Below are 21,825 nucleotides of genomic sequence, written 5' to 3'. Positions count from 1 at the left end.
GGACAACTTCACGCCTCAACGCCTCTTGGGCATTCCTCATCGTGGTTGCAGTGGTAGCTGCAACCTAATAAAGGACGTCTAGCAGAAGACCGTGAGGTATACAGAAGGCTCATCCACGCCATTACAAAGAAAGAGGCAGCAAGACGACTTTCAAGGACAGACACTAGTTACCAATGTAATATTTTCTTTCTTAAGTTTGTTTATTTGTAGAGAAACTGATCACATTCAGGAGGGCAAATATGTAGAAGCCCTAGTCATTCTGAGGGCTGTTTCACTGTTTTAAGGTTTAATCCGAAACATTACTTGGCAGTTGTTGTTTTGAGCTCTTGTGTATTACCCTTAATGCAGAGATCTTTTTTTAATTTCATATTTTGGGTTATTTAAGGGAAATTTTATTCGCGCTGAATGTTTGAAATAGACTCCATGAATGCTTGGAGATTTGCAGTGATATTGACCAGTTCATCAGTAAGGGTGTACGGGAATTGCTTGGTTGTTGCAATGATTGTTTGCTCAAAGAATTAACGCTACCAAGTAGGAAATAGTAAAAAATAAAGTAATATCCCAATTGATTTTCTTAATCAGTCCTTAGAGTGAATTTTTTGTTAGTTTACTTTTAGAAACAACAAAAGAAAATGTAAATACTTAATACCAATTTTTCTTTTTCATTCAGAAAATGCAAAAAGAAATCCACTTAATTCATTAAAATAACAGCTGTTAGCAAAGAAATGCAAAAAGAAATCCGCTTAATTCATTAAAATAACAGCTGTTAGGGGTGAATTTTGGCATATGAAGGATCGAACTGGATGATATTACAACTATTGGCCTTAGAAAAATTTGTGCTATGTAGCACAATTTACGAGTCAACTACGGTAACCTACATTCTATATCACACGAGTTGAAATGTTTTAATACGTCAAACAAAACAAAACTGTCAAACAAATGTAACTTTCAAATTTGAGATATAAAACTATTTAGGAAAAAAACAAACAATTGTGCCAGTTGGGGGGGGGGGGGTGATTTGCCTTTCATCCCCCTTAACTTTGAAAAATAACCTTTTCGACATTTTCATTGGAAAACCCTTTTTTGGTATTTGCATTGAAAAAAAATATCCCCTAGATTTAAAAAAAAAAATGCGTTTTTGTATTTTTGTGAATTGGCAGCATCGACAAAAAGATGGAAAAAATGTAAACATAATCAACCATGCCGAATTAGTCTTTTTATAAAAGAAAAAGCAAAAACAAATATAACCAGTAGTATTAGTACTCATGCTTGCAACAGAAATTATAAGTTTGAAGATACCTGGCCTAATAGAAATGAAGAGAAAATAATTTTTTTTTCATAAAAAGAAAATAAGCAAAGAATTGGGAAAGGGCTTAAAAAGGATAAATATAAGATTGAAAGAAAAAACGGCGAAAAACATTCCAACATCAAAAGCTTATGTCTCAATTATTTCAGTGAGCGATCGTAACGAATATGATTAATTCTAGGAAAACGGCGATGTCTTTACTTTAATTCCTTCTACATATTTATTTAGTCGTTCTGAGGACCGTCAATTCATAAAAATTTTGGGAAAGGGGCCAGAATTCATTTTCAAAGTCTGGGGGTTGGGAATTTTCTCAATAAAACCACCCAAAAGATATTTCACAAAATCTAGGAAGGGCAGGAAAATCAATGGATAATTGCCCCCTACCCTTATTCTCACCTCTTATTATTGCAGTGTTCTTGTTTTAGCAAATAAATGTCTGACTCTGGATTCCCTTCAAATTTCATGAATTCAGGAATTAGGTAGATAATTTCGGAGACCACACTGCCTTTTCATTACGATAAACAAAAGTTCAAATAGGGAATAAAATCCTTTTAATAGAGAGCGATTTTCACAGACGGTGATAAATTTTCACAAAAAATACTAGATATTTCGGTCACATATGCAGTGATGGAATTATCTAGAAATTTTTGTGAAATTTTATCACTGTTTGTGAAAATCACTCTCTATTAAAAGGATTTTATTCCCTATTTGAACTCTTGTTTATCGTTAGAAATTAGAAAACTGGATTTTAACTCTGGATACTGAAGAGTTCTGTCTGGATATCATAATATCAATTTCTAGCCCAAAAAAAGAGAATCGGCAATGACGATTCCTCTTAGCTGTACGATTTTTCTCTCTCAGAGGTGAATCAACAATTTTGCCTAAATAAACTTTTTAATTTGTTTAAGTTTTAGTTTATTCATTTTTTAATTCAAATTTATGAACCTTCAGGAAAAGCTGTATGCTTAGTCGTTATTGTAGTGAAGGCTGGGAATATCAAACAATAAATTTCGCAGATTAATGCTAGTAGAATGGAAAAGTCTCTAAGGTTTAAAAGGTACTTTTTAATTCTTTGTTTTTAAGGCCTTATGTAAGAGTAAAAAGCAACTAGAAAGTTCTATTAAAAAGAACAAGCATAATCAAATTTTCCGATATATTTATATTTTTTAATAAAAACTTAATATACACAAATAATATCTTAACGCACGATACTCTTAAAGTATCAATTATAGTGCAAATTAAATCTATTTATTTTATTCGGATTAGTGAAAAATTGCACAGCCATATATGTCTAAGACTATTAGGAAAAATGAGAATTCAGTCTTTTATGAAAAAGGCCTCCATGTGAAGTTATCCAGCTTGCTTAGAGAAAAAGTAAGCTGTTTTCTTACCAAAAAAGAAAACACAGCTTTCCTTTGAAGGCGGTGTTGTAAGCTGTGTAAAATTAAAGTAATTAGTTTTGCTTATTGTTATTCCAGTTTCATTTTGGCAACACTGCCGAAAACGTTATACTGCCCTAAAACTTCATAACTCAGAAATAATTATCAGAAACCCTTAGAATTAGATATAAATAGACTGCCCTAAAACTTCATAACTCAGAAATCATTATCAGAAACCCTTAAAATTAGATATAAATAGACCTAGGATGGGTTCAGGCAGAGTCGTTCCTAGGGTTGGTGGTGTTCGGGGAAAAATAATCACACCCCCACCTTCCGACTCAAATATAAGCGAAAACGCCGAATCAAAGCGAAAAAATTTGATCAAAGTGAGCAATCCCCCAACCGTGGCGTCCCACCGAGATGCAATAGCCGGGGCAGCTGACCTGGTTGCCCACTTCCTCTAGGAACGGTTCTGGGTCCAGGGGCATAGAATTTTATATTTTGATGCCCGTGGTACTTTCAGTTTAAAATTTACGAGGGTTAAGAGAAGAGAAGGAATACAAATGAGACAAAATATCTTTTACATAGAATAGTCAATTAAAATCCCTTTTCTAGAGAGGAGATACTCAAAAAGAGCACAACAGAGATCCCCCTAAATACCTGCCTTTTTTTTTTAAATTTGTCTGGGGAATATCATCGGGTATCTGATATAATTAACTCATTTTTAAGTTATAAATTGGTTATAAAATATAATTAACTTTAACAACAAAATATATGACTCCACAAGAAAATATATGGCGGTCATTTTTTCATTAAACCTTATCTGGGTAATTTGTTTCATTCGGGCGAATTTCAAAGGAATCTTGAATATTTATGACACTTTCAAAACTGTTATGGTTATTAATTTGTATTTTTAAAATAATTAAAAGGTGGCAAACAGCTAGATATTTAGACATGATGCAGCATAATGTTTTTTAAGCAAGCAATTATTGTGTATTTATGTATGTATTTTTTCTCGAAATGTTCTAAAAAAAAACCATCTAGATACGTCACGAGTTCGGGAAAATTCCTCTAGAGGCTTATTTTTGAAAAAAAATAACATTTTTCATTTGAATGACGTCATATTCATATGTATTTAAAGAGCTACTTACATCCTTTTTTCCCAGGAGTGATCGTACCGTTTTTGGTATCTATGACGCATTCAATATGATCACCCCTGGGCAAAACAAACAAAAATACAACAAACAAATAAACGATCACCCCTGGGAAAAAGAAAAAAAACAAAACAAATAAACACGCACCCGTGATCTTTCTTCTGTCAAAAATTACAAAACTCCCCGTTTTTGCAGATGGCACCTTGAAAATTTTACAGGAAGTTTCTATAGGGAAAATTTTATAGGATTTCTTGATTATTTGGGGTTTTTCCCCCATTTTCTAAAATCAGGCATATTTCCTCAGGCTCATACCTTTCGATGCGTAACACTGACCTTAATGAATTTTATAATGAATAACGCTAACCTTAATGAATTGGTATCATCATAAGAACCAATTCTTTTTATATATCTATTTATATCAAAATTCCGTTTTTTACAGTTTTGGTTTCTTTCGTTACCACAGGTCGTTACCATGAACTGTTTGATTATGAAGTTTTTAGGAAAGTATCATGTTTCCGTCAGAGTTGCCACACTGAACCGTAAAAGCAAATAATCAAAACCAATAAGTTTGACAACGCTTTTCGTCAGAAGAAATTCAAACATTAGCAGTCCTTTGATTCTCAAAGACTACTGCACTATCTAAGAAAAGAGACATGTTCTTAAGGTGCATGGTGCCACATGATTTTAGCTTGTTTTTTTTTTTTTTTTGCTTTAGCTTGTTAATCACGCTTTTTTCTCTAAATTTGGCACCAACTAGTACCAAAAGTAAATAATGGAGTTTTTTTCGTTGAAAAACAAAACTACTAATTTTCTCACATAACAAAAATTACAATTCATGATACATAAAATAAGCGCAGTTGTTTAAGTCTCACTTAACCAGTTCAAACAACAAATTACATTACACATAAACATAAACACATAAACATAGCGCATAAAACATATACACATAAACACAGATTACATTACAGACAAAAAATGTACAATTGTGTAAGTTTCCACTTAACCAGTTCAAACAATCAAAATTTATTTTCAATGTCTTTGGTACTTTTTGAGTTAAACAAAGTGGGTAGGTTTTCTGAAGCTTCAGGTTCTTTCTGAGTACTTTGCTCAAACCTCAAATCTTACGTATTCTAATATCTCAATGCGATTGGGTATGGAATCAGATTATGATATGATGTTCTGTTTCAGCCTACTATGCTACAACTTGTCCCTCCACTAATCAGCTACCTTGGAAATGAGAAGAAACTAAATTTAAAGGCGTTTGAAAGGCTGCATACTGTTATGTCAGGTGCTGCACCTCTCGGTCCAGCCACTGCAAATAAACTGCTTGAAAAATTAAGAAATCCTGGAATTACCCTCCAAGAAGGTATGTAGGCCTACAGCTTAAAATTGAAGTTTAGAATAAATAAAAAACATTTTGGAATAAAATAAAAAAATCTAGTCTCCCCAGGATGCCTCAACTAACAGTAAGAGCAAAAAAAAAAACACGAGTCAAAGCGTGCAATTGAGTCAAAGAGGTGCAACTGAGTCAGTTGAGTCAAGGGGTGCATTTTGATAATGCCTATGCTACTTCTTCCTACTTTCCTATTAAAATTTTTTATATGTGAATTAAAATTCCAGGCTTCATAGAAGAATAACTCTCCTAATGTGTTCTCTGGAATGGTTTTCCTTTGGGAGCAAGAATAACTAGAAAAATGGCAACTGATCACGTTCAGCCACTTCTGTCAGTCCAGCCACTACTAATAAGCTTTTTGAAGTTTACTGTAAAGTACCAAACTGAAATTGACTGCCAAGTACATTTTGAGATAAAAAAAAATCTAGTTCTTCATAGGATGCCTGATTTAACAGCTAAAAAACAACCATGATACTGAGTCAGAGCGTGCAAGCTGATTATATCTATACTACTTCATCCTACCCTTCTATTAAAACATTTCGCATAAGAATTAAAATTCCAGACTTCTTAGAAGAATAATTCTCCTAATATGCTCTCCGAAGTTGTTCTACTTTGGGAGCAAGATTAAATAGAAAAATGACAATCTGACCTTAATAAAGGCGGTAATTTGCTAGGGGACAGGGGTCAACTGCCCCCCTCCCCGACACCCCGGTTTCCCTCCTAGAGATATTAGTCTACCCCCCCCCCCCTCCTGATGAAATTTAGTTTCTTAAACAATCTCGTCAAAACTAATATTAGTGTTATTGTCATAATTCAGTCATCTAGAGAAACGGCTCAGTTTTCTTTAGTATATCTTTGCCTTTATGGTACTATGTGGCTCCTTTGTCATCTTCACTTGATTTGGGAAAATTGGCTCCATCCCCCCCTAAGATTTTGACGAAATTACGCCACTGGCCTTAAATTGTTAGAAGTCCGGTGCCATGGAAATAGTCATAAAAATTCTATCCTGTGTATACCGGCCATTCTCTTAAACAGCGTTGCAGAAGAATTAACTTTCCAGATTTATTAGAAAATGATTCTTCTAATCCCCTTGCGTAGGCAGGATTGAATTGAGAAAAAGGAATTTTATAGCATTTAATCCAGCTAATGTTTCGGTCCAACCATTACCAATAAACGTCTTGAGAAACCCATCACTTCTAGGATAACTCACAATTCTACTTTGCTGTAAAGTGTGCCTCAGCCTAAAAAAAGGAAGAACAAAATTCCTCACAAGATACCGAAACTAACAACAATCAAATGAGTAAAGCAAATAAAAGCAGAATTACAGTTGAAAAAAATAAAGAACTGGATCAAGAAAAATGATCAACTTTTTATTGGATGAAGCTTCAGAGAACAGTGTTTGCAACTAAAAATAAAATTTCTCTTGTGAAATTGCCTTAACCCTGAAATACTTAGTCTCTTTTGTTACATTTTTTTTTTTTTAAATGGTAAAAGACAAAGGGCAAGGAAACGAGAAAAGTTATTTAGGCAATACGAATTTATTGTTTTGTGACATTATAATGCTCCTGTGGATAAGAAAATCAAGTTTTATAATATCCTTTGTTCAAGGCCGGACCCCGAGGGGGGGATAGGGGGGGTTTGAATCCCCTCCCCGAAAGGTTTGTCTGACTCTTAAAAATGTAACAAAAATGTATATAAACAAATTTTGTATGTGTTTTTTTCAGTTTTTTTTCTGTAACCCACCCCCCTCCCCCAATTTTATTTTTGTAAAACCCCCTCCGAAAAAAAAATCCTGGGTACGGCCTTGCTTTTGTTGGTCCTTTGTTGGTTTTAATGTCACACTTGCACTACAGAGGCAGAAAATTGAAATAATAATAACTTGGATCTTAATGGCCAATTATGAACGTAGAATTTTGCAGAATATGGCATATATTCTTTTTCTGTGTCTTTGGTTAGCAATGAAAACAACGACTACTTGCTCTAACGTGTAATGACCCATATGGCTTCGTTGGAAACCCTTGGGAACTCCCATTGTTTGCGGTTTTTCAGGTTTCCGCTCGGTATAGGTCGTTAAATACTCTGATAAATGTTTAAAAATGAAAACAAGATCTTCCTGAATCATTTTTTTTTTTTTTATCCCTGGTGCTAATGCCTAAAATAATCATTGGTCATTCAGCTGAGGAGGAAAACTATTCTTTTGTCACGCTTTACGCTGAAAGGAATGTTGAAAGTGACTGTTATCATCATATAGCTATTTATGTGAGGTGACCTATATAGACTTATTTTGATTTATCCCTTACATGACTTGATGCATTAATACAAATAATAATTTATTTTAGCCTTTTATCCATAAAAATGCCATAAGCGGAGTATGAAAACAGAAAAGGAAAACTTAAAAACAGAGAAAACGGAAAAGAAAACGGATGCTATGGTTCAGAACAACGGATTTCTATTGGAAGGTCTACTGTCGAAACGAATAAATTTGAAATCTAGTTGCTAAAGTGTATATTAAAAAAAAAAAAAAAATCATAGCCACCATAACGTCTTGGTATATATGTATTTCGGGTTGAAATTGGGTATTTTAGCAATGTCTGCTTAAGTGCGGTCGTAACTTCTGACATTAACTTCCAAATTTAACGAGGTTTTTTTCAAAGATTTCTTTTAAGTCCATGTTTTCTTCTAGTTTTCTTCTAAATATAGATTTTCTTGTAGGTTTTTGTTCTAAGTATAGGTATTCTTTTAGGTTTTTCTTCTAGGTTTCCTTCTAAGTGTAGGTTTTCTTCTAGATTTTCTTCTAAGTCTAGGTTTTCTTCTAGGTTTCTCTTCTAGTAATTTCTTAGTAGTTTTTTTTTTAAGTTTGTGTCTTTGATGGAATTTGTGATACTTGAGTTTTTTTTCAACAACGCAACTTCTTTGCTCATAAAATTTAAGTTTTTGACTTTATTCTTTGATTATTTTGATATTTTAAGTTTAAGTTTTGTTTGCTTTTATCTTCTAGGTTTATTCTTAGTTTTAACCTAACAATTTACCTATTATAGACCTCTTCTCTGGTCCAATACCTTCTTATTTTAGTAAAGAATCGCAATCTAATCTTCAGCATGGCGGTGACAAGTTCTGTAGAAAACTAGTAAGCCAAACAGTGTTGAAGGTTGTCGACCTTGAAACTAGGAAGTATTCTGAAACAAAATTCGCGAGAATAATTTTCGTTTTTCAATATGATTTTTCAGGTTATGGTTTGACAGAAACATCTCCTGTAACTCACTTATCTCCATTGAAAAATGCTGAAATTGGATCCTGTGGAAAGCCAGTAAGCCGCACAGAGGTCAAGGTGGTTGATCTTGAAACTGGGAACGCTCTTGGACCCAATGAAGAAGGGGAACTTTGTGTCAAAGGGCCGCAAGTAAAAGATTCCATCTATTTTTAGACTGTACTGGGGCGAGGTTCTAAACTTTGGCTTGGCAATACTTAACACATATAGCTGTAAGCTTTATAATTGTTTTGCTTAATACTTCATTGGATCGTGATAAATCAAAATGTGTGATACGCATTTTTGTCTAAATAAGATCGGTCACCTAGGCTTATAAGGTAAGTAAGCTCTATGAATTGGCTTAATTTGAGTTTCCATATCCTATTTGGGTTTGAATACGCATAGAAACTCCAGACTTTTCCCCGAAATGTATGCTGTTTCCTCTTATTAATTAAAAAAACTTTTTCCAGAAAATAATTTCCAGAACTTTCAACTAGTTTGAAGAAAATTGCTGTCGCAAAATTTTGATTGGATGTGTTTGGGGAAATGGTGGGCGTGAGAGGGGGGCTAGTAGCCCTCCAATCACTTTTGACTATTAAAAAGGGCACTAACCACTCCAATTCCAATCGAATAAGCCCTTTTCGAAGTTTCTACGACAACTCCTTCGATACAAAGTGCCGTGGTATGGAAAAAAAAAAAAAATACCACTTCTAAAAAGGTTTTTCATAGTGGAGTACACCCTATAAAAATGAAAAGAAAAAGAACATTGAAAACATTATTAAATATAACCTGGATACGTTCTTAACATGATTTCAAAGTAAGAGGACATTTGGATTGTTATTTAAAAACAATTTAGCGTGAACATCTATGAACAGAAAACTTAACTAGGCCGCTAATGCAACCATGATGAGGTATTTAATCTTTGAATCAACGCCAGAACCAAAATTCCGAGATGTCTGCGATGGCTCCTATGGTTTCTTATATTTTCCATAAGATTCACTTGTTTATGTCCTTTTATTCTTTCTTTCCAAAACAGAAATGTTCTGGACATGCCTGATGTGGGACCCTTTCGAGCTCAAACTTGGAGAATAGGAAAACTGAATTCGATAAAATATTTTGTAGCCAGATAAGAATAATTTCATGGGTGGTGTGATTTACACCCAACATTCCATGACTGAAAAGTCAAAATTTACCTACATTTATTATTAAAAGTATGAGATAATTTGGATCAAGCTAACCTAATTGAAAGGATCAGTTACAATATTTTGCCTGAGCGCTACCATAGTCAGACCTTTTGATAGAAAGCTTATGCTTATGAATGATGCATTTCTGTTTTTCTTTGGTTTATCGTCACACTTGTGCAACTGAACCGAAAAACTGAAATGGAAAGACGTTCGTCTGTGAAATATGCACAAATACAAACTGATTCCCAAGTATTGCCTACTAATACTATGTTTCTGTATCTTTTGGAAGATTCGTATTGTAGATAGGCAAACTATTGTTTCAAGCTTTCATATTTTTTAATTAAAAAAACAACAAACAACTGTGTCGTTACTTAAATCATTACTATAATTGGTCAATCACATGTTCTACTCTTGAAAGTTGAAAAGGCTCAGCTCCACATCCGAACAGGGTGCATAATTTGCCGTGTAGTCTGGCTAACTTTGATTTTGTCCACAGGCGTGACTATAATATGACCCGGGAATTAGTTTGATAAAAACAACCATTAAATCACTGTTTCTTGGTGATTATTAACAGGGTTGCCATTACCAACAAAAGCTGATTGATCACTAAGTGGTAGGTTGACCTTATAGAATCTCGTTTGCTTTCCTATGTTACTGAAGAATACATTTTATAGATTATGAAGGGTTACTTCAAAAATCCAGCTGCAACGGAAAACATGATCGATGATGAGGGATGGCTGCACACTGGTGACGTTGCCAAATATGATACCGAAAAAAGGTTTTACATCGTTGATCGATTGAAAGAGCTGATAAAGGTAACACAATGGGATTTTAGAAAATACAAATAGTTAACTTGCAAATAGTCAATTGAACCTGTAAATAGTCAATTACAAAAAAATTAATTTGATAGTAAGATTTTACACGTGTCCTAATATGGGTTTATAAAAGGAAAGTCAACTGAACTGCCAATTCATTAGCTTTTATTAAATATTAACGATTCACTAGATGAAGGTCAACACGCTTTGGCAATTTTTCTTGATGTCGCCAAGGTGTTTGACAGCGTAAATTATCCGTTGCTTCTTTCTAAACTTAAGTCTCATGGTTTTCAACGCAAGCTATTAAATTTTTTGCATCTTATCTTTCCGGGAGACGACTAGATTGTGTTGATAGATCTCGGGATCTCCGTTCTGAAACTTTTCCGATTAATTACGGAGTGCCTCAGGGCTCTGTCCCTGGGCCTATTCTATTTCTTCTTTTTATAAATGATTTGCCAGAAGTTTTGCCTCTTTGTAAAATTACAAAATTTGCTGATGATTTAGTAATTTTTGCTTCTCGCTGGGACCTATCAGTTCTATTCCAGAACCACGAAAGTATGTTACTAACTGTATCTGATTGGTGTTCAAGGAATTTACTAGCTCTTAATGAAAGCAAATGCCAATATATGTTATTTTCGCCAGCTGGATCAGTAGTGTCAGATAGCTTCTCTCTTTTCTTGAATGGTCTTGAATTAAAACTGATAAATCAGTTTAAATATCTTGAAATTATTTTAGACGAAAATTTGTCATTTCATAAATATGTAAAAAAAACTATATTTAAAAACTTCACGAAATATTGGCATGCTAACTCATCTTCGTCAATTCTTTCCTAAAGCTATTCTTAAATCTATTTATTATTGTTTCGTCCACCCATATTTTCTCTATTGCATTTCGGTCTGGGCATCTACCTTTTCGTCTGTTTTCAAATCTCTCCAAATACTACAGAATAAAGCAGTGACGATTCTTTTTAATCTTGATTGCAGATCTTCAGTTAGACACCTATGTGGGACTTCAGGATTTATTCTTTGGACCAACTTCATTTAATTTCTATCTCTAGTATTTGTTACGATTATCAATATAGTAATTTACATGTAAATTTCTCCGGTATTTTTCCAACTAATTCCCAATTTCATAAGTATCCTACTACTCATCGTTCAGACCTTTCGTGCGAAATTCGCTCTACGTCGAGAGCGGGATTCAGCATCCGTCACACTGGGCCAAAAATCTGGAACTCAATTCCAAAATCCTTTCAAGAATGCAGCAACTAGCCACATTTTCTATGACAAGTGAAGAAACATCTTACGACAGTCTAAGCATCTTGTTTATAATGGTTTTCTTTTTCGTTGTTGTAAAATTTAGTTAGAAGATGGCTGTTTATTTTCGTTGGCAATATTTTCAGCGCTAAAGCAGCGCTAAACATGCCACCAGGCATGTGCGCTGTTTTATGACATTTATTTGTTTATGTGTTGTAAATAAGAATATTCTACTCGATTCTACTCTACCCTACAATATTGGAAACAATCGTTAAAAATATCCTAACATCCAAGCACGATCTTTTGTGTGCTAAAAACTTTTTTTTTCAGAGATATGATTTAGAAGCAACTCAAACGTCACATTTGTAACTATGAAAAACATATTAAATTAATATACCAACATCCCGATTACTTCAACAACTATATTTACAACTATGAAAGAGACTTTTAATCAATATACCAAACAAATGACAATACTGGTTTATCAGCCATCTTTATATATTTAATGAGAGAGTTAACTTATCTATGTATATTGACTCTTGTGTTATTTAGAAACTCTAGAGAGTTACTTCAGTTCTTAGAGAGTTAATCTAACTATAGAGAGTTACTTATATATGTAAAGTGACAAATAAATTTAATCGCTATATTTGTAAATATGAAGAAGTTATGTTCTGTACGAAATAAAGCTACAATTTAATTTAACAGCCTCATTAGTAGCTATGAAACGGAGATTTTATTAATGCACAAAACTAAATGACAATACTAGTGTAATAAATATGCAAGACTTGTTTAACTAACATACCAAACAAAATGACAAATTAGATTAATAGCCATTTTTTTAAATATGATGAAGAGAGTTAATTTCTATGTGAAATAAAATTATAATTTCATTTAACAGCCTCATTAGTAGCTGTGAAACGTAGATTTAATTAATGCACAAAAGAAATTGGCAACACTATTGTAACAGCCATACAGCCATATTTGTAAATATGAAGGACTTGCTTAAATAACGTACCAAACGAAACTACAAACTAGTTTGGACATGTAAGGACACCTCATATTCAAGGCCGCACCCAGGATTTTTTTTGGTGGGGGGGGGGGGGGGTTACTCAAAGATTTTTTTTCGGTGGGGAGGAGTTTACACAAAAAAACCTCAAAAACGCATAAAAATTGGTTTAGATCCATTTTTGTTACCCTTTTACGAGTCAGACAAACATTTCGGGGGGCTCAAACCCTCCTAACCACCCCCCCCTGGGTAAGGCCTTGCTCATGTTGTTAGAACTAGATCTTTATTTTTAATCTATCATATTGGGCCAAATTTGTGGAATAATTTCCATTATTTCAATTGCAATAATTGAAAAGGTCGGTGAATGTGTGTGATTTCTTTAGAGATCTTAAGACAATTTGTCTCCGGCTGTGTAATCTCCGAATAATAGTTAAATTGAATATCATTCGCTCTGAAGTTCTCCGCCCCCCCAAAAAAATGAAAAAAGGAAAAAAATGTTAATTTTTTTTGTTGGATGGAAAAAAACATTTTTGAGTGTGTTGGTGGTCAGATGAGTCGTTGTTAGGAAGGGTTGTTGCGACCATGAGACACGCAAATGGAGAGTTTTTTTTGTCTTTCTTTCTTTTCTTTTCTACTCTTTTTAAAATTTAATTCCTATGTTTAGGGTGCTACTCCAATTAAGCGAAAGTTTAAGGAGGGTTAAGTGTTTTTTTTTTTTGCCTTTTTTCTTTATAATAATCCCCGTATGGAAAGAGATACTCTATACACCGAATAAAATGGCAATTTACTTTAACAGCTAGGTAAGATATTTATTTCAAAAATTTATATCACAAGCCCAGAAGGACCGAATTCAAATTTCCGAGTCATAATAAACAAAGCAAGCAAAAAAAATCATAAAGATAAAGAAAAACTGAAAAGTAATGCCAAAACTACAGCAACAGAGTGATAAATCATTCCTTAGTCAAAGTAATTAAAATGCAGTGTCAGGTCAAGTTAAAAAAATAAGAAACTGATAAAGCTAAAGAAGAAATAGATAATATACACAATAAAAAAATAAAGGGACATGTAGAAAAGCTGGGGGGGGGGGGGGGACAAAAAAGAAAATGAAATACAAAACTTAGGCAACACCAGTACGATGAAAAAATTAAAAATGGAAAATTATCGGGATGTTTTGCTGATTTTTTCCGTAATGAAGGGGACAGATGTTTTTCTATACCTGGAGGTAAAGCAGCCAATGGGGGATAAGATTGGGCTCAGAAACAACCCGAGGTGGTTGGAATCTGGTTTGGGGGTCTCTATTGGGGAAAATATGTTCCATGCGAGGATTTACTATTGCATTTGCTATAACTACATTTGTAGCTATGAAAGAGAGATTTAATTGATATACCAAACATATGACCTACCGAATAAAATATCAACAGTAGTTTAACAACCACATTTGTAACTATGAAAATAAACTTTAATTAATGTCTGAAGCAGAATGTGAGAACCAGAAAGACAGCAATGGCTTATCAGCCAAATTTGCCATTGTTAAGTAAAGCTTTAATTAATATACGAAACAGAAAGACAAAAGTAATTTAACACCCATATGAAAGCGGAATTTAAAAATCTATCGAGCCAAATGACAACACGTGCTTAGAAGTGACATTTGTAACTATGAAAGATTTCTGTAATTAATATTTGGAAAATGACAACAATAGTGTGAAAGTAACATTTGTATCTGTGAAAAAATAACATTTGTATCTCGTATTGTTATATATTATGATATATTATTTAAATAATGATAACATTATATATAATTATATATTATTGTAATATATTATCCTATATTATTAAAAGGCCGAGCAAAATGGTAACGATAGTTTAAAAGCCATCCCAAGAATTTGAAAACTTATCTTATAGAGGAAAGGAAAATTCAATAACAAAATAACCAATCGAAATCAAATCCCCTAATTGGCACCATAAACTACACATTGGCACCATAAACCATAAATCATACCTTTACGCTGTAGCAATGGATATGGCTGAATTAAATATAGGTTACCAGTAGAATTCTCGTTTTCTTAAAATATATCTACGTTTTCTACGTTTCTTAAACATATCTTAAGTTTTAAGATTATTATGTTCTCTACATATCTACGTTTTCTTAAAATATATCTACATTTTAAACGAAAAAATATATCTACATTTTAAACGAAAATGTTTTTAAGATACGTTCTCTACATATCTACGTTTTCTTAAAATATATCTACATTTTAAACGAAAAAAATTAGGAGAAGTATTTGAAAAAGTGAAAACCTTTTGAAGAAAATCAGAATTCAAGAACACAAAGTCCTTTGTCTTTCAGTGCCTGGGCTTAAAAACATATACCTAATTTTAAATGAAACTAAGTGAAATTTCATAAAATAATGAAAAGCTTTCTGATAAATTTTGAAAGATGAAAGGAAACAGCATAAATATGTACTAGATAAACAGTCAGTTTCTGTATCACTTTTTTCTTGTATCACTTTTTTCTTGTTCTTGTATCACTTTTTTCCACTTGGCCAGGTGTTCGACCCTCGCAAGTATAGCCTGATGTTGCCTGACTGTACTGTCTTCGCTTATAACCGTGGGCTTTCGGCTTCCGATGCTCGTATGCTTGTTGGTATAAAGTGGCATTTCTAGTGATTTATTTTTTCAATTTTTTATAGTCCGGTCCTATTTTTACGGAATCAAAATGGCACGGAAAAAATTATAAGTATTTACCTTAAAATATTTTAGCTGCAGTATCAACGGAATGAAGTGTAGATAAAAGGACAGACTTGCGCTTGATTTACAAGCATAAATTAGCGAAGGAGTTGGCTCCGCTGGCTTTTTCGCCTCCCTTTTCTTGTGCAGGACTTAGGTTAAGCCAAATGGGAAAGAGCCAAGGGTCCTCCTATACTTGTAAATCATTTCATATCTTCTGGAAAATTTCTATCAGTTTGAGAATAAGGCATGAATTCATGCATGTGGTGACAAATTTTGAATTTCAGATATGCTAGCGTATTAGACTATATGCAATTTCAAGGTATAAGCCTAGGGTTCTAGCAGAACATAAGGAGGCATGTTAAGGAAAAATTCTTACTTCATACTATGCAGAATAATCCTACTTAATAAATTTTGCAGGGGGGAGAAGCTTTATCTTCACTTCTTTCACTGTTGTACATTTTTTTAACAAAATTCCAAAAAATAAACATGGATTCAACTGCATTTTCCCGTTTCAAATAATCTATGTACGTTATTAAATACAATCTTTACCATCTAATAATTTCTCAAAAATAAAATATTAACAGAAAAATACTGATAAATTAGATTGAGTGAGGTTAGATTAGGTTTGGTTATATTAGATTAGTTAGATGGCAGTTGGATGTTTCCTTATAAACGATTTTCAAGGCTTCGAGAATAGACACCAATATTTAAAAATGTGATGGAAAAACTGGAAATACAAGGAAAACAGTATGTATGCAATTAAACAAAATCATTACCATCAAATAATTTCTCAAAAATAAAATATTAATAGACAAGTACTGATAAATTAGATTAAAGGAGGTTAGATTAGGTTATATTAGATTAGGTAGATGGCAGTCGGATGTTTCTTAAAAATGATTTTCAAGACTTCGAGAATAGACACAAATATTTAAAAATGTGATGGAAAACCTGGAAATACAAGGAAAACAGTGAAAAAAAAAGTTCTCTCCCTGAAAAATATGTTAACTTAACATGTTTCCTTATGTACTGCTTGAACCCTAGACTTATACCAATTTCAAAAGTTGAACTTGGTTTATTCTAGTATACTCGTTCTGCTTTTATCTTGTCCTTGTTTTAGTTCTTTATGAGTAGGTTATTAAAAAAGAAAAAAGAAAGTATGGAAAAAACTGCTCAGTTCTTTTGCCCCTTTTAAAGTGCAAACTTTTTTTCAACACTTTGGGACTATCTTCAAGTCTAAATTTATGTTGAACTGGTAAGTAACATGAGTAGGTCGGCCCAAGCTGTGTTAAGATATAGGTCGTCTTTAAGTAGTTTAAAGTGGGTTAATTTTTTACATAGAGTTTCTCTAATTTTAAAATTAGTTTGTAATTTTGACATTTTTATTCATTTTTCCTTTACCCTCCATTTCATTTTGTATAGTGATTACTAGTGGCTTTTTATTTACCCTTTCAGAACTATTTTGTTGCCATCCTAGTCTTTATTATTATCAATACTCTTCAAACTTACTTCAAAAGGAATTTTCCAAAAGTTTTTTCCAAAAAACCATCGTATTATTTCTGAGAATGATAAAAAAAGACTTATGACACCTCACAATCATTATTTATCATAAATACATTTTAGGTAAAAGGCCTTCAAGTTGCTCCCAGCGAGCTTGAAGATTTGCTGCGATCTCACGCTCAGATTGAAGATGTTGCTGTGATTGGTGTACCTGACGAAAGGACTGGAGAAGCACCAAGAGCCTACGTTGTGGTTAAATCAGGTAAATATTTGTTACCGAATCAGATGTAAAATCGTTTGCTTGTTTTACTACTGGATAAAAAAAGTGCGATTTTTTTCGTCCGTTAACCTCCTCGCAAAGATTTTTCTCACCTTCTTGACACAGATAAGGTTCAATGGCATCCCCGTTCTTGATACCAGAAATATTGTTGCACAGAGCCTGCTTGAACTGGTAGTAAATATGAGAGTGCCTTTTAAATCTAAAGTGTATAGACCATACAAAATACTAAAAATTAGTAATGCAAAAATAATTTTTTTTTTTAATTTTTCTTGGCCTCTTAAAAAACTCCCGACTTTTGCGTAGTGGAATAAATAAAAATATTCCAAAGGCACAATTCCTTTACAATAAACTTGCCTGGTTTTGCATTATGTATGAGCAGTCACTTCGCAAACGGCACTTTATGTGTCTGACTATCTAGACATTTGTGAAGTTGGAATACCCAAAATATGGATAACATGATCTGTGTGGTCTAAGGTTCCAAATCTTATACTAAAGTAAAACCTAAAAAACTGACAATCTAATGACAATGTATAACGTGAGTAAGAAAAGACTAGTTGTTTTGTTGAAAATTTAAAACTGCTCAAGTGTTATTTAAAACCATAAACGATTTTATTATCAAACGCCTTACACGGTTATGCTGATCAGCGGCAGCTCTTGTCATGATAAAATATAAGGTGATAAACATATAAAAGCCATAGCCATCGTCATACAAATTTATACCATGATTCGAAATATCACAGAGTCAAACTAAAACCTAAGACATTGAAATATTCAACTATCTGTAAAAAACAAACAAAAAAAACCCTAATTTCAAATTAAAGAAAAAAAACTTTAAAAAACAAAATAAATAAAAGATTAATGAACGAAAGCAAATAAATATGTACAATTATTGACGAGTGAGTGAAGAAATAAAAATCTGGACGAACGAGGGAGCAAAACTATTTGCGTAACGCATATACTGTGCTGGTACCGGCTGAATTTTTGGTACCGGTTGAGACACTTGTCACGGGAGCCATTGGCGTAAAAGGAGATGTTGAGGTGAGAGATTTCACGAAGCCGTGGATTTACCACAATACCGAAACCAAATTTAAAACCCAGTATTTCACGGTGTGGCGAATGAGTTGTAAGGGAAAATTGTTTTAAAAGGGAGAAATAAGAGACTTTGGGAGATTTCGATACTCCCAGAAAAGCTCCGTATTGGATCCTTTCCAGGTGGTTCTTCTGGTCCGAAGTCAGGCCGTAATGTCAAACGGGACAGGCATATTCTACCAGCAGTGTGGCAAATGTAAGAAAAATACGCAATAGGTGGGTGGTTGGGACACCATGACAAGCAAGGAGTTTTAAAGAAAGGATACCCGGGTTTGCCCGTTTGATCATCTCCTGTGTCGGTTTTTCCCAATTTGTGTCATGCGTGAGATATATTCCTAAGAGTTTGATATCCATAATGCTGCAACCTGGAACATTCTGTGAAGCAATGGATGTGTTGTCCCTCAGAAAAGAAAAAGTTAATACGAGCGATTTTTCATGATTGACGATCATTTTGCCCTCCTCAGCTTAGAGTGATAAACTCGCCATTATTCTTTCTGCCTCCCTTGAAACTATCTTTTTTCCTAGTTTCAGTACGGATAAATCATCATCGAACTTAAAGCGACCCGACTCATCATTTGTGATGAGTAAAGACTAACCTGAAAAATGAGCCTGCAGAGAAAATGAGCCTGAAAAATGAGCCTTAGAGTACTGCAGAGGCAAAACTACGTACAAATTTCCATTGGGAGCTGATTCAAGAACGGTAACTGTGTTTTCAACTACATTTACCATTTTAACGTTTTATAGTGGAAATACATTTTTGTAAATTTGAAAAATAGCCTAAAACTACGTAAAAATTCTGTCAGGTCGAAATGAAAACTGCACAAGTGAAATCACTATAGCCGAAGATCTTATTCAGGAGAATTACAGCCTCCATCTTGAGCAATAAGGATTGTTAAGTGCATACATGTGCCTTGTGCCATGACGAACTTGAGTGTCTTCAAGGAAATATCAGACATGCTGAAAGATACACAGACAAAGCCTTTTGTGTTGTTCGTCTTCTCATATTGCCAGAGGTCTTCACGAGTTTCACCGGTGGATGTCAAACTGAAAAGCCTTTGATTCATACGATGCTTAACGAGGTTTATCTCCTTATACTAGTTTTGATGGGCAGGTATATGAAACCATAAGTTCTAGTTGAAGTGAAAAGAAAGAACGCGAATGAAATGAGTGTTTTTGGTCAAACTAACTCGTACGTGGCTCTTGAAAGCAAGGCAGACTTGAATAAAGTAGTCTCGATATACTTTAGGTCATCGGCAAAAGGACGCTCATACGGTCAAAATAATTCATATACCATAACAAAAAAAAGTAGAGGGCCTAAAATTGTTCCTTGGGGAACTCCACAGTAGATTGGCTGGGGATCAGAATAGGCTAATTTATACTTAGTTTTTGACTTCTACCTGAAAGGAATTTGTGACTATTCTTACCAAATGTGCATCAACATTAAAATTTGTCAATAGCTTGCGGATGAGGGTTCTATGGCAGATAAAATTGAATGCTTTCATTAGGTCAATCGCGATGAGGTTGACCCAGCGTTCCATAAATTAACTTAAGGAAACTATAAGTAATCAAACTGTAATTTTTTATTAAATGATCTGTAATTTTTAGATTGCAAAGTTGTACATAAAAACTTTTCGCATGCTGTCCAATGGTCTGCGTAGCGCAGGTACCGATCTCCTGCTTTGCTGCCTTCAGCGGGGAGTACAATGCGTGGTTGGGGGCAAATCATCCAACATTTCCCGTGTTTTCCCCCGGGTTTCTCCAGGCACCCATTTAGAGCTGGGCTGACTCTGGCTGAGCTTATAGAGTCACACCAGTGACCTCCGTTCCAAACCAAATAACCAGCTACACCGAGACTCGAACCTCTGTGCAACCTCTAAGGATTTCAAGTCTAGCGTGCAAACCACTCCGCTAATACGGCTTAAAATTCTATCTTAAGCTGCACATCTATAGCTAATTTTAGTGAATGGTCAATAAGCGAATCTATTCTAGGAAAATAAATAAGTGAGGTTGAATCTTAAGCTTAAACATGGTTGCATCAAAGCTTCAGCCCATACGAATAGAATATAAAACAATAGTTTAGTTAAATTAAAAGATGGAATACAAATTCCGACGCACTTAAGGCACGTTCGCGTTCGGTGATTTTATAAACCAATTAATATTATTTTGTTTTATCAAAACAACTAAAAACAAAAAATTTATTTTCATTTGGAAAATTTTTAGAACACAACGTCGCATAATACTCGATCTAAACATACCTGGTTAAACACATTCATGGTTAAAATACATACATGGCTAATGTACATAACGTACATAATAAACAACACAGTACACAAACGCTGTTTTTTGTCTAAGAACAAATCACAGAGAAAATTTTAAGGATGCAAAGCATCTTTGTTTAATGTATTGGTCTATGCAAAAGCTAAACGGTATATCAGAAACATAAGCCCCAGACATACCGATCATGACAGTCATTTTATTCAAAATAGTCCAAATATCATACAACAAGGCTTTTGAGATTGATACAAACCACCAGAGCCTGAGGGCGAGAGTTGTAAGTTATGCCCCAGGGGCATTTAAGGCTCTTATTGAAGGGATTGCTGTATAAATATTAAAGGTGGCTCATTTGGTTGAAATTGGAAGTTTTAGTTCCATTCTAAGAGTCAATAGTGATGAAGGTCAATTAGCACCCCCCCCCCCCCCCCATCTACCTATCTTTTCACCAAATGCACCTGATTGAAACTGTGTGATGGCAATCTTGTTTAAAATGGTTCAAAAAGCATATAACAATGCTTCCAGGATTGGCAAGACCCCAAAGAGCCCTGGGGCAAGGGCTTGGGGCTCTAGGGGATCCCTGGGGCTCTACGGTTACTGTAATTAACGACACTAATGGCTGAAGTTGAAACTTCTAGGGAACGTTTAGGAGGTGTTTCAATAAAAAAAGAAAACCTATGTGCATACAGGTATTAAAAGGGTATATAAGGACATAGGCAGCGATGCTGTTTCATAGCTAGTAGTATCATTGATACTTTAAAGGAGCTAATTTGATTGTAAATTAAAAGTTCTAGTGCCCTCTTAAGAGTCAATAGTGATTGGAGGGCAATCAGCCTTCCGCTTTAGATCAAAATTTTCCAAACGCATCCAATCAAAATTTTAAGACAGCCATTTTTTTCAGCATAGCTGAATGATCTAGAACTATATCTTTAGTGTTATTGGGTAGGTCAACCCCCACACAGTTGTGTAATTTTTCCATTATGCTTAAAAACTAAATGTTGTTTTAAAATTAAATCAAAACGCACTGTTTGTGTTCTGGTTGCCGATAAGACATCTCAGCAATATACCAAGAACGACTGAGGGTATTAAGTTCAAATTTTCGGGGCTACTTCTATCACTACCTTTACTCTTAAAATTTTACTAAATTAAAAGAGTGTAAGTGTATTCAGGCTGTGAAAGAATATAAATATAATGTTTTGGGAATGCATTAACTTTTATTTA

At 34.0% G+C, this 21,825-nt stretch overlaps 1 protein-coding gene across 1 annotated transcript in view; it reads left to right on the top strand.

Annotated features, from left to right (window-relative positions):
• LOC148949741 (uncharacterized) overlaps window positions 1-21,825 on the top strand; it is a 52,720-nt gene that overhangs the window by 27,069 nt on the left and 3,826 nt on the right. Inside the window, exons 6-9 of the mRNA XM_089093703.1 lie at window positions 5,028-5,205; window positions 8,460-8,632; window positions 10,338-10,478; window positions 17,088-17,226. Of these exons, the coding sequence (XP_088949829.1) occupies window positions 5,028-5,205; window positions 8,460-8,632; window positions 10,338-10,478; window positions 17,088-17,226 (631 nt within the window). The remainder of the gene's footprint in view (window positions 1-5,027; window positions 5,206-8,459; window positions 8,633-10,337; window positions 10,479-17,087; window positions 17,227-21,825) is intronic.

Source organism: Artemia sp. Qi Xiang Cuo, chromosome 8 (genome assembly GCF_049724085.1).
Source record: "Artemia sp. Qi Xiang Cuo chromosome 8, ASM4972408v1, whole genome shotgun sequence".
NCBI lineage: Eukaryota > Metazoa > Arthropoda > Branchiopoda > Anostraca > Artemiidae > Artemia > Artemia sp. Qi Xiang Cuo.
The sequence above is the reverse complement of the archived record's forward strand: the minus strand, read 5'-3'. Positions and strand labels throughout refer to the sequence as shown.